General features: G+C 36.2%; 1 protein-coding gene across 3 annotated transcripts in view; it reads right to left on the bottom strand.

Moving 5' to 3' along the window:
* Positions 1–2763: 2763 nt before the first annotated feature.
* Positions 2764–14624, bottom strand: part of LOC139964987 (low-density lipoprotein receptor-related protein 2-like) — a 66185-nt gene continuing 54324 nt past the window's right edge. For all 3 annotated transcript variants that reach the window (XM_071967112.1, XM_071967111.1, XM_071967110.1), the window contains 11 exons: positions 14070–14210; positions 13564–13702; positions 12905–13093; positions 11877–12109; positions 10768–10956; positions 9710–9844; positions 8851–8944; positions 8135–8205; positions 7768–7864; positions 6720–6822; positions 2764–6298 (listed from right to left, as the gene is read on the bottom strand). In XM_071967112.1, coding sequence (XP_071823213.1) covers positions 6032–6298; positions 6720–6822; positions 7768–7864; positions 8135–8205; positions 8851–8944; positions 9710–9844; positions 10768–10956; positions 11877–12109; positions 12905–13093; positions 13564–13702; positions 14070–14210 — 1658 coding nt within the window. In that variant the 3' untranslated portion in view covers positions 2764–6031. The remainder of the gene's footprint in view (positions 6299–6719; positions 6823–7767; positions 7865–8134; positions 8206–8850; positions 8945–9709; positions 9845–10767; positions 10957–11876; positions 12110–12904; positions 13094–13563; positions 13703–14069; positions 14211–14624) is intronic.

Raw genomic sequence — 14624 nt, 5'->3', positions numbered from 1 at the left:
GTCAGAAATATTAACGTGCATGTCATTTATGTGTGCGGGTATATGTGTGTGTGTCTTAAGTTTAGTCCACCTACTGGGGGAGGGAAAAGTGCATCGGGGACATTTGTTCATAGGAATATATATCCACGCCCCTGATTGTTTACTTACTTGTTTTTTAATTTAATTATTGAATAATTGATTGAATGATTGATTGATAATCCCAACTAATGTTACGGAATAGAATGTTTGGGTCACACCTCTCTGTTTCAGTATTGTGGGAGCCTTAACTTTAATTCGAATAAATAATGAAGGACTAATGAGGAAAGAAAAAGAAAAAAATGGATTATTTGCGTTTACCTATAACAAGAATGGGGACAGTATTGAAGAACCATCATGGCTGCAAATGAAGTGTATAGGCTACATCTCGCTCACTCATGATAGCTTATTCATGAGTATGGCCAGTAAAATAGTTTTGGCTTATACAGCGTTGCACATCCCCGAGTCTCATAGACAAAGAAAGTAATTTGCATATTTCCCATGCTCCTTTGAGCCATCTATTCAATTAAGCAGGGAATGGAATCTTGTCCGCCTTGCTTAGGTGATTTAATATACTCCTTGAGAAACCTGAGTATTTTCTGAGGTAGGACCATGGAGATGGTACACCAATTGATGTGCCGTATTAGTTCTCAAGCATTAACATCTAGGCCGTGATGCAAATGGAACTGGAGTTGAAAATGAATAACATTGGGTGAAACAATACTTCGTTTTTCGTGCAAAGCACGCCTGTTGTATCTTTTTAAAAAAAAAAATGAAACGACAGTTGGACAGGTTTTCGGGTCGCGAAGAAAATGTAAATGTAGGTCATATAGCGAACTCAAGCTGTTTGGAAAATACCTATGAAAACATTCTTAAATACTCGCGTTTAATTACGATGAAAAGTTTCATGTGGGATGGTAAACATGTAGCCTAATTGTGTTTTCCATGAGCGATGGAATTGGCGACAAGCCGAGTTATGTTCATTTAAATTTAAAACAATCAGAACTTAAATCAATTTCGGCAAACTACTCCATAAAACAAGGTACCCATCTAGTTATTTCTATTTTCATAATGTGTCATTTTAATGAACATTGTGAAGAGAAATATTCGTCGACTTGAAAACTTTCGATTGTTTGTAACTATCATTATTTTCATATGGCGGAGGGTGCACACGGTTGGCGAGGTAAAGGTTAACGAGAGGGCGTTACTTTTAAATAGAAGTCAGAGCCGTATATAGAGAGAGTTTGGCCAACCATGTAACCGATTTGGATTGGTCGAGAGGGACAACGCCCACACAGGGCGGTAAAATAGGGCCACTTCAAAACTTTATGGCAGGCGACACGCATAGTTATGCCGATTATTAATCCTACTTTTTAACTCCTGAAGTTTAAGACAATGAACTCTGGTACAACTACTATTGGCAAACCTGAAATAGTCAGTGAAGCATAACTTGTCATTATATGTGTAGGCCTACTCTATTTAATTGTAGGATCTATTAATGTAGGCCTAATGCTATGGTTGTGCATCTGTGATCTAGCCTAGTCACGAGGCACGACTGTGATGTGTGCTTTTCGTTTGGATGAGGCGTAAAATCAACAAATGGAATGACATGTTTTCATCTAGTTTTCTATGCATTTCAGGTGTGAAGATTAACATAAATGTTCATTACCTGATATGCATTTCGTTCCTCGTATGCCTGTCAAAATCTGACATTCTGAGTCGCTTCGTTTGTTCGCAACAAGCAGTGTGCAATGCTGCCCAGGGGCGGCGATTTGTTCCAAATATTGGGGGGAAGGGGGGGGGGACATTCACTAAAATGTTTGATGTTTTTTGACTCAATATTATACATTAGTTAGAAATTTGAGACATCAATTTCTCTGTTTTCTTTTTGGATTTTTCATGTGTATTTCCACACCTAATTCCCTGAACAATACCCTCTTTAGTTTCCTTTTTGGTATGGAGGTAAGTTAGACCTGTTCATCCTTTCAAACTGACTATATTAAAGAAAGTTGCATTTAATTTTCACCAGAAAAGAAGACTCGTACCCACAACAACTACTTCATTTAGCAATATAACCATGTACCCCAGAATGGGATGTGGGGGAGGGGTGGGGGGGGGGGGGTGGAGGGAGGGAGGTAGTTAAGCTTTGGGCAAAATCTGAAACATATTGGGAAACATTTCCAAGTTTGGAGAATTCTAAGCAGATTGTCACTTCAATTCTCTTACCCAAATCTACCTGCCTAGCTTGTCCCACATAGAACGGTATGAGCCCCTGGTTACTTTTTGCCCCTTCTGTAGAGGTTTTATTTATACTAACAGGCTGTGTATCAATTCCAACTGTTAGAATTGCAAAATGTTCTTTTTATCGATACTAAAAGGTACCATAAAAGGGACATTATTCAAATTTATGCAAATATTTTAGGAAAGCATATAAAAGAGATATAACACATTCTCTAATTAACTTGGATATTGCGGGGTTTATTTTAAGTACTGTAAATGAAACTTTTTGTTTTAAAATTCACAAAGTGGAAATAAAGCAAGAAAGACTTAGGCTCGATACATAGAAATGACTTTATAAGAAACAATTTGCGAGTGAAAGACGCGACTTGCAATGTCAGTATCATTTAGGAAAGACAAAAATACCTAACTTGCTATTCATAATTTTTAAAAGTTAACTAATCTCACTCTGAAATGTAAAATATTTACCTTAAAGCAATGACATCAAAAAAAATGTCACTAAATTTGTTAAAACCACAAAAATGCAGCAAGAAGCATTTCACAGTTTAAACATCAATAGCAAATAAAATTCCATTTTTTCCTCAATTAAAGCAACAGGTTGTGCTCGGTCACCAAACTAATTAACTTCACCATATCAAAACCACTTGACATCGCTGAAACAACTAAGCCAATATTACAAATGCAAGATGCATCCCATTTTTATCCTCTAACGATGACGATGGCCGGCATTTCAATAATTTTGTCTTGGAGATTGGTAACAATAAAAATTTTATTTTGTCTCCTGGCATGGTTGCCTTCTCACAGCCCTTAGCAGAGTAATAGTGGTAAGGTTGTGAGTAGACAAGTAAGCTGTACCCCATAAATATCCAATTCTGGTAAGTTTGGGGGATTTTTTTTATTAGCCCTTATTCTATATGCAAATGAGGCTAGATGGATCTGTCATACAAGTATTGTAGACCTACAAATCCAAGCCCAGTAAGTTTTGTTTTGATGAAATGAACCACCTGAGGTATCAAATGCATAATGAGTAACTCACCATCTGTTTAATGTCTTGCTTTAACACTAACATTTGATTGGTGCAGGAGTTAGCCTTGCAAACACAACTAGCTGCTTATAATTATATCTCAAATATGAGATTTAACTTTTTCCTTTGTAGATCCACTGCCTTGACCACAACCACGCTTTCATTGAAAAATTTACTCCCAAAATTTATAGCACTTTTTTTTGTACCTTATGGAAAAAACCACTCCTTGATTAATATTAAAATAATAATAATAAATGCAAATTTATATAGCGCCAATATCCAGAGGAAAACCAATGCTTAGTGACGCTAGTGCTCAGGGTTGGCAGTCAAAAATAGATGTGTTTTGAGTCTGTTTTTGAAAATGTTAACGTTGGGAGCCGACTTGATGTGCAGTGGAAGTGAGTTCCAAAGAACTGTTGGTTATGAAACAAACAAACAAACCCACTAACAAACCAATATTAAAATATTAATCTAAACAAGTGCAAACCCAGTCTCTCTTTAAAATCAATAGTAACAAATTCTAAGAACAACAAAACGGATGCAAAATAGAATAATTTTACAAAACATGATGGACTACATAGATAAGTTTTGCCCGTGTCTGCGATAGCATGATGTCATGCACCAAGTATCATGACAGTTTGTGCATATGGTATGGAAAGGACCAAACAACCCACTTTCACCCTCTAATAAAAAAAATGTTGCTGTTCAAAATCTTTGGTAATCACAAGAAACCAACAATCAACTTGATGATAATAATTACTCCACCATTCTGGAGTATTTTATGCAATTTTTAAAAAATCCATATTGTTCAATTTTTTTCACCCAAAAATAATAAAGCAAGTAACAGGATGTAACAAAGATCTGTGGAGACATTAATGTTAGAACATGACAATGTTTAATTTTGCGACCATGTCAGTACCTTCAAAATATTATTATAGTTATTATTATTACAATTGTTTCACATTTCTCTATATTCATATGCATTCATGATAGCTATAGACATTGTGAGCCAGCTAAAAGAAAAACAATTAAGAAAGAGCCACCTAATTAGTGGAGATGGCTCTATCTTTATTTTATCATTTACTGGATAAAATCTTAAGAGAGATACTTGTAAATTTACAATTTAACACCAAGTGCTAGCAGGATTTCAGTTAAAAAATGTAGGCAATATGGATTTTTGTGATAAGCCTAGATAATGTAACATTTTCTAGAACCTCTCAGACTATAAACAAAGTCTAAATACAGACCTGCTAAAAATTCAAGCCAGAAATGTGAGAAGGTACAATAAATGTCAAATAATATAGTCCAGAACATTTTATATTATAGCTCTGATGCAGGGCATGATTGCTTTTCTCTCGTGGAAGGATTTTCCTGAAGTTGAAATGTCAAAATGTTTGTGATGACAAAAATTATCCTTTAGGTTTTGCCCCAGGGATGACCAGTTTCTTGATCATCTAGAATGATTTTGGTTTTGAGTTTATTCATGAAACTGCTGAAAAATCTTTGACGTTATTCCAAAGAAGGTGATGATCGGTATAAATGCTACAAAATTGGTCCTTCTGAAAGGCACACTTGTGGTTTGCAGTCGTTTTTAGTCTTTTCTCCCCCTTTTTTTGTTGTGGTAAAAAATTTCAACTTGTTATCCTTCTCAAAAAGAGAGGGATGAGGGGGGGGGGGGCGGGAGGGGAGGTAGTGGTGATATGTCTAGACAAAGTACTAAAGGAAAATGAAATGTATAATATATATATATATCTGTAATTGTATCTACAAGTTCCTCTGATATGAACCGAAAACTCGGCAACTTCTATAATCTTGTGTGTCAACTTTGTTTCAACATACCATACCCTTGTCTCCATTTAAGACCATGAAAATACACAAGAGGCTTTAATAACAAGAAATACAGAGATTGTGAATGGATTCCTTACAAGATACCACAGTACCCCAGATATCTAGCTAATTATAAGGAATATCAACAACTTCTATTGTTAATGCCAGTGGTAAACTCTTAACCCACACAACGCTAAATTTGTAAAAGAAAATCTCCATTTTCCGAAGCACCGAGAATTACAACCGTTTTTGCATAGATCGTTAGAATAAAACAATTTGCCGAAATAAAATCTCTTAACCCGCAGTATAACACTCCGTAATATCTAGTTAACTCTTAACTGGGCCACAACGCATTGCTGGCCTTACAGTCTGATCTGTGATGGCTAAAATTACAAAAAAAGGCCTCTTTCAAAGAATAGGTTTTAAAGAAAGATAAAAGATTTAAAGCTTTAACATAATACATTTGATACAACATTACTACATTTTAACCTCAATGCAATTGCAGTTGACTCTCCGAAATAAAAAAAAAAAGGCACAATTAAAACTAAAAATGTTCTTTTTCAAAGAACAGATTCATAGAAATTTAAAAAAAAAAATTGAATACAAAAAGAACAAATTCTACTTGATTTAATGTCAATGCTTAAAACTGTCTCTCTTTCTCCTTGCAGTATTCAAAGGCAAATTTATCAAAACACAGGGAAACAAAAGCATTGACAACCACTCAAAGGACAATTTCTCATCCTCAGAAGGGAAAGTTTTCAGTTCTTTGAGAAACTTTTTAACAAGTGTGCTCCGCTATGAGATGTAGCATCCTCTGTAATCCAGTTAGATCCGTGGATCCAGTTAGAATCACCGCTTTTGTAAGCTTGTTTTTATTTTCTTTCTCTTTTCTTTTCTCACGTTTGTTTTCTTCAAATTTCCTTATTCTTAACTTTGCATGTTTCTTTCTAAGTCCTCCTTTATTGGAATTTCATCAAAATCTCCTCCGTGGGTGGTGTAGGCCGGTGGTGGTTCCACGGGGTGCGCTTGGGGTATGAGGTCCGAGGGTACGTACAGGTTGTACGGTAGGCTGACCTTTTCGGGCATCTCCAGTTTCTCGGCGACGTTTGCATACTCCACGGCGTCCGTTCCTCCGACTGCACCGATATCTGCGACGAAATGTGGATTGGTGTACGCCATAGATCTAGGTACGTCCTGCAAAGAAAAAAAGAATGAAAACTAGAGATGAAGAAAATGAAAACATACAAAACGGGGAGGGGAATTATAAACGAATCTGACAGGAGCAAATACTTTAAACCAGAGATCTCTGGGCTTTTAGCCCCTCTTCCAACCAACCCTCTTTTCCAAATTAAAACATAAATTTTTCACTAAAAACAAAAACTAATTTAGCTTCACCTGGCAGTACGTCATCAGTTAAATCTACAAAGTTCTCATCTTATTTAGATATTTTGATTTTTTCCTAATAGGGCGGGCCCAATGACAGACTTGACTGACAGCTGCATTAGCATGTGTAAATATGACATTATTTTAGCGCTAACCGATTGTTTGCAATATATCCACAGCACAGAAGTTTAAAATGTGACCCTTTTTCAAACCCATATTACGACCGACTCACCGAACTGACGGTAGTAACTCCTCCATTAGATGATGGGCCGGCTGCATCCAGCACAACATTAGTATCGTTAGAGTAGTAGGCTGCTCCTTGTGATGGCTTCTTCCTGTGATTACAAGAAGACAAAATAATAGGGGGTTTCCATTTGTCCCACTTTGGACTTCATTCTGCACCTTATAGCAGGGGCACTGCATATTGTAAACTAGGTAAGGTGGGCTCTAGAGCAAACTTTCTGCGACCTGCGGGAACGCTTTCAAAACCCTACCAAACGCAGCCGGCGAAGGTTTAGCCTATAGCAACGGAAGACATGATATAATGTATAGTTTGAGGAGTTTGGTATTTACTTTCTACTTTGAACCATTACAACACATGGACAAACATCATGGATAGGTTTATTATCATTTGTTTTCCTACATATACTGCCATATGTCTGTATTTTTTGGGAGTAGGAACATCCACCATGGATATGGGTACAAAATTTCACAGCATCCCACAAATCAAGTTTCGTGTCCACCCCTGCCTTAGAGGAATCTGTCTGGTTTTTTGCACTGACTGACTGATTCATTGGAAACGTATTTTGATGTTACAGGATTGAGCTGGATTAATAGTTAAGTTTTTGATCACACAAACATGGCTGCTCTTTACAGTAGCTTGGACTGTACACTTGGTGCATACACAAAAAAATTTACACAATAGTTTCTCTTACCCATTACAGGTAGAATAATAGTTTTATAATTACAATAGCAGTTTGAGTCTTTTATATCCACATTTTGAACTTTGACTTTCAACAATGTTTAGTCTGGAAGTAAAACAGTCATTCTGTTGGTTTACCGAATGACTGTTGAAGGTTTGGGTCGTGCCTCTGAAACAAGATGAGCACGATTATTCACAAATAGCTCATTGCATTTAATGTGTCGCAACAGTTGCTTTAGGCGTTTTTTTAAGAGATTAATGTGGAACTTTTTTGAAACAAGTACTTAATACTAGGGCTGTAACACTCATGGCAGATGTGTCTGGGTGAGTGACTTTATAGCAAAATGGTCACACTTACGCTCGTTTTCTGATGAACATAAAGAGAAGCGTAGCCAATAGAAGTGCTAGGATGACGACAATAGCAATTATGGCCAGTAAGATAATAATAGCGGTATCTGAAATGAAAATAACAATAGATAGATTCTTTTTTGTGTTTTAAATTTACATACAAATGAAAATATTTGAAATCTGAATTTTAGTAAATCCCAAAAGCCTAAGCTTAAAATTTTAATGTCAATCAAGCATTTGGACTAAACAGTTTAACCAATGAATTACAATTTAAAAATGAATTTGAATAATCCATTTCATAAATTGTTACAACAACAACAACAACATTAAAAACTTACAACAAAAAAAAACAATATAAACTGTTTTTTTTTTTTTACCTGATCCACCATCCTCTGGGCTTACTCCAACAAACTTTTCACACAGAGTTCCCTCAAAACCATCTTTGCAACTGAGAAGATAACGGAAAATAATATGTCAAAGAAAAAAATATGACCCTTGCCATAAACAAAACATGTCATGCATATGCATGTATGCAAATTATCTAACAAACAAAAACAAACTAAGAACACATTGAGAGTTAAGTTACAACTGTCTCTGCAACTGGAGAGATACAGAAAAAATATGAGCTGTTGCCACACACAAAACACGTCATGCATATGCATGTATGCAAATTGGCTAACAAACAAAAACAAAATAAGAAAAGAGTTAAATTGGACAAATAAGCAATAAATGGAGAGGTGAGATGAAAGGGAGAAACGATGAGAGGATTAAGAGCTTAATTAAGAGGATTGATTGGATTAAGGGCAAGAAGGTAATGAGTATGGGAAAGAGGATTAGGAGGTAAAGCTGTGAATGTGGATAGAGAAGATGGAGAGGGTGAGAGGGGTGGAGGAAGGAAAAGCATCTCCTGATGTGTTTTCAATTAGCCTCTGAAGCAGATCCTTCCAGCCTTCCAGGATCAAAACATCAGGCCCGTTAAGTTCTGGGTAAAACCAATTACATAAAACATTTTTACAAAACAGTATTTATGTAAAAGACTTGCACAATGATACACTTGAACCTCATTTTTCTTATTAAATTGATTTACACTTACGAGCAACCACCGTTTGCTGATTGGACAGCATCATTCATGCAACGTTGTATGGTCGTTGTGGTAGCAACGGGAAGCCGAGGTCTCACAGGTGGCTCTGTAGAGGAATCGAGAGAAAGTGTATTATATAGATCTCAACATAAATCTGTGTTTAAACTGGGATTTTATGCTAATGATGAAATTTCCCTCTGATGTATTTTATTTATCATCAGTTTCTCAAATTACCGGTCTTTAATCGACACAAATCAATCTACCTTTACAAAAAATTCTACATAAATTGATAACATCTTCAGAAAGACACGAGAATGGTTTAAGCTCCGTGTGAAGAGTAAGTTGTCATCAATGGTGTCCCAGGAAGGGGAGATGATTGGGTTAAAAGGTTACCTATTTTGCAGGTTCAGAAAATCGGGGTTAAGTGTATGACTAAGTATCCTTGTATGTAATTGTGCTTCCAAATTTGTTTGTTCAGTGTTCAACGTAATACAATTTCCCTGTGATCAGGAAAAACTGTACTATATGCTATTACGTTGTGCGGTCCCTATGACCCTTGTATTACCAATTAAAAGCGGAAAACGATATTTGTGATGATCACGATGAGGAAACAAAAGAATCTTGCCATTTCCAAATCTACAGACAACTATTCCTTTTGATTTACAAATGTCTCCCTCACCATAACATAATAATGGAAACACAAATTTCCTTGTCCTTACATCTCAAAGCAAGCATGATTAGGTAAAGTAGTTCACCTCCCCTCCCCCCTCCCCCCCCCTCACAAGTGATTCCAGTGCTGAAATTCCTTCTGAAAACACCTTGGCTCTCAGTCCATGGAATAAAAAGGTACATGATTTCATTTTGCCTTTACCTGATCTGCAAGTAGTTTTGCTGTTTTCCAAGAATGAGTCTCCGCTTGGACAGCCGCAGGAATAACTGAGACCTCTGCTTCCGGGTCTCAACAGGCAGAAGTGAGAGCAAGGGGCTGTCAGGCAAGGGTTGTCAACTATCAGAAGTAGGTTAAAATCAGTTTATCAGGTTAAAATCAGTTAAAATCAGGTTAATATCAGTTCACTCTTCCATCTTGATACTTAGATGATATTTTTCAAACGTTGGCTTCAACAACAACTGTGTAAAAGAGTTATCTAACTTCACCCGAGGTAACATGCCTTGGGTTCTCTACATATAATAATATGTGCTTATAGCCACTTAATTACTAAATTTGCAAATTTTTGCTGTTCTGACAAAAAGGTTGTACTTTGTGCTGGGATTTTTTTCTTTTTTTTTACTAAATTGCTAAAAAATTTAAAATAAAAAAAAATAAAAAATATTACTAAAAACAAAATTACTAAAGTTGCAAAAATAATTTGAAAATGGGATATACTTTGTGTTGTGATACAAGCATAACTGGGATGTTTACTATATATCATAATACTATGTGCTTATAGCCATTTAAAAAATAGTATATAACCATGTAACCAGGATAAACTGTATAAGGATATTATCATAACTGGAGTATACATGTGTTTACAGCCATTTTATTACTAAATTTGCCCCCAAAACAGGATTTGCTTTGTGCTGGAATATAACCATAACTGAGCTATACTAAGTGGTTATAGCCATTCAATTAAATTGCTCTATTATTTATTTACTCATTATTTGCTAGTTGTTAACTGATTAATCTAGTACAAAATGTAATCTTTTATTTAAAACCCAAGCTTTGATAGTTTCTGCCTAGTTTGCTCTTTCTGGTATGATTTTAGTGCACTAACATTACATTTCTATCTTTTTGGTCATGGAGTTTTGCCATCACCAGCTTGTGACATATTCAACGTAAAATGCAGATAGTTTTAAATCCTTTTTCCCCCAAATTAATTACACATGTCCATTTAAGGATAAGGACCGACTAAAGACTTGTTTGGTACGTACGTCCGGTCGGATATCTCTTCTTGTTGAAGATCTTGATCCCTGTCGGTTTATTGAAGCCGGTCAGGTACACGTCTGGGGGCCCTGCACTCCTTTTGTTCATTCTTATGACCTTTCCTCGTTCTGTGAGAGAGTTTGTGGTCCAGTAAATGTAAGAATCGAATACTTCGACACGGAATGGGTTTGATAAAGCTGTAAAGAACAATTCAAGATAGAGAGTAAAAAAATGTGCATATATATATATATATATATATTTGCATAAACAGCAGTGCTTAGTTTTCATACATACATACACACACACACACGCACCTGCATACATACAAGCGCATCCACACATACATGCACACGTACTGACAGTGACAGTGAATCATGTAAACTTTAATAGACTTGAAATTCAAATGGACTCAATTAGTGAATGCTTTTGTCACAAAATCAAATATACACACGCAGCAAATAATTTGAGAGCAGATCAATTATACATCATATTTTTGAAACCAGAGTGTTTCAAACAGCCCTCCCAATACTCTCAAAAGGGAGGAGAAATCAAAAACGCAAGGAATAATGTAATAATAAAGCAGGATTGAAGAACAAACTCAATCGGTTGTTTTTCTCACTGAAAGACTTGGCAATCAAACCAAGGAATAATGTAATAATCACACATTCCTGAAGAAGAAACTAAATTGGTTGTTTTACTCACTGAAAGACTCGGTAATCAAACCAAGGAATAATGTAATAATAAAACAGGAATGAAGTAGAAACTCAATCGGTTGTTTTACTCACTGAAAGACTCGGCAATCAAACCAAGGAATGATGTAATAATAAAACATTTCTGAAGTAGAAACTCAATCGGTTGTTTTACTCACCGAAAGACTCAACAATCAAACCAAGGAATAATGTAATAATAAAACATTCCTGAAGTAGAAACTCAATTGGTTGTTTTACTCACTAAAAGACTCGGCGATCAAACCAAGGAATAATGTAATAATAAAACATTCCTGAAGTAGAAACTCAATCGGTTGTTTTACTCACTAAAAGACTCGGCGATCAAACCAAGGAATAATGTAATAATAAAACATTCCTGAAGTAGAAACTCAATCGGTTGTTTTACTCACTTAAAGACTCGGCAATCAAACCTCTTGAGCTGCCGTCACTAAACATGAACTCCAGTGAACTTTTCTTGGAATCGCACCAGTACACCGTGTCGTTGTTTGAAAAGTCTACAGCCAGGCCGGTGGGTTCTAACAGCATCGTCGAGACCAGTATCCTAAAGTTTGACCCGTCCATGGCAGCTCTTACTATCGCAGGTGAAGATTGTCCTGGACCTAGGTCGATCCAGTACATTAACCTGTCCAACGATAGCAAGAAGAGAAAAAACAATTGAAATATGCAAAATTATGCGAGGTAGAATATGCAATGAAAATAATCAGAGGTCAAGTATAAACACTTTTTTGATTAAAAATACCAAAACAATGCTTTCATAGGCATACTCGGCCATACCGAATGCTGTGGCCGAGTGGATAAAGGCGGTTGCATTTGAAGGCTTAGTAATTGGGAGGTTCCAGGTTTCGATACCCAGCCGGGTCATAGTAAGGTGGGATTATTGTCCAAGAACAATCTATGGTTTTTCCGATAAATACTTTCTAAAATTGAAAAGATTCCAAATTTGAGTTGAATAGGAAGCCACCTGACCTGTAAGATGTAATCCATTAGCCCTTGCGGGTTTCTTCCACATTTGTGGTCACTTAAACTTTGTAAAAATAACTGCTAATTATTATTATAGATAATTTTATTTTTATTATAGATAATTTTGTTTTGTTCAAGAAGAGGTAGACTTTCATCATAAAAAGAAGACTTGTCTAAGACCAAAACATTGTAGGCTAGAGCAGGATACCTACTTCCTCATGATGCCACAAATCTTGTACTTGGGGAAAACAACAACTTAAAATTTTGTTGGTACAAAAATAAAATCACTCGGCCTCCTGTCTTTCTATATAGTCATATGTCTTATAATTAACCTGGAGGACAAGGTCGCAAATGCATGTGGTGGAAGATGGAGATATATAGTATATACTTTTTGGATGGGTGGTGGGGTTGTTACATTGGCTGGGCAAGACCAATCATATCATTTCCCTTGACTTACCCTATTCTTGGATTAACGACTATATCGGTAGGGTGGGAAACATTTGGCCCGCTGAAGACGGTCATTTCCAGTGAACCGTCCAGTGTGGCTATTGCTATCTTTGGGTCCGGGTCCGAAGCTGCCCTCTTTCTTCTAGCCAATGGGCCCAAGTCGAATTCCTCTACCCCTAGATCGGTGAAGTAAAGTTTGCTGTAAAAGACAATAAAAATAAAATAAGATAAAACCAAATAATCATGTTTCAAATATATCAGTATAAGCCATAACATCTTGATGAATAATGCACACATGCCGTGAAACTTTAGATACATATTGACAACCCCCACCAGAACAACGTGCAGTGCCAATCTCTCTCGCCCCTGGTAACATGGCCCTAACATCTTACCTGCTGCATACCTTAGCTAGCACAGTCCCCCCCTCCCCAATAAAAAGAAACTGCTTTCTGACAGCAATAAAACTTTGCAGATGGTATCATTCTAAGACATTGTAAGACCAAATTTGATCTTAGAATGGTGTCATTGATGGACAAGTTAGGTCTCTGTTCTTACTGATTTTGATCTGTGCAGACATTTACCAAATGACCTTCCTGAATTATAATTATTGTTGTGGCTGAATAGTTGCTATGCCTGTATGTCGCCGTGACGACGATGATGGATACTTACTCTGTCAGCCAATCAACAGCCAAACCCTGAGGCCTGTGAATGTTATCAATACCGAGATTATCAGAGGCGGAGGACAGGTCTCCTTCGAGATGTATACTTTCGATGGAACGGAACCTGCTGTCCACAAAGAAGATGGTTACTGGGAGAGAAAGGGGAGAGAAAGAAAGTAGAAATTTTATGCACTTTCATTTGGTAGTAAACTAATAAACTAAAAAAACTCCCAAGAATGTGGAAAGGTGGTCTTTATTTTCACTGATAGTGAAGTGTTTTTTCATGAGTAACTAATTTATGCAGCAAATCTAAGTTTTCGAGGTCAATAACAGATTGGACATAACGTCCCTCACCCCCCTTCCCCACCCCCCCTAAAAAAGAAAATAAGGTTCTTCTAGAGTATTTTGATCAAGAATACATAGATGAGTAAGAATGTCACAGAAAACCTAACAAGAACATTTTAGCTAGACTTTGTAACTTTTTGGAGAAAACAACTTTTTCTTCATTGAACTTACCATCCTCGGGGTCCTTAGCATGGAAGTCCATACCATCAATGTGTCCCGTATGAAGCTCCACCAGGTCTTCGTACTTCTGGTTGGTTGCATCGTATTTACGTATCTCTGTACCGTCACCGATTATCACTATAGTTTCTCTATCTTTGAATATAGAGAAAAGACAAAAATACAATATAATCAAATGATATTATGAAACAGTAACATTAATGTCAGATATCATTTTGAACAGAAATTGGTATATAAATGTCAAAAGAAAAAACGTCCAAAAAAAAAAAACATCACCCCCAAAAAAAAAAACCTCACCCCCCCAAAAAAAAAAAAAAAAATTGTATTGTTTGTTTGTTTGTTCAAAGTTAGGATTTAATTTGTGGTAAAGAAACAAAAATTCCATCTACATTGGATTTTAAGTTTCAACTTCTTTGGAAGCATATCTACACTGGTAATCAACAATGGTCTTTTAAGTAGATTATATTTCAACACTGAGTTTATTTTCTTGAAAAAGATCAGTAAACAAACAAACAACATACAAACAATTGTCTTCTTGTCATTACCCCT

Source organism: Apostichopus japonicus, chromosome 23, assembly GCF_037975245.1.
Source record: "Apostichopus japonicus isolate 1M-3 chromosome 23, ASM3797524v1, whole genome shotgun sequence".
Classification (NCBI taxonomy): Eukaryota; Metazoa; Echinodermata; class Holothuroidea; order Aspidochirotida; family Stichopodidae; genus Apostichopus; species Apostichopus japonicus.
This window is presented reverse-complemented; position numbering and strand designations above follow the sequence as displayed.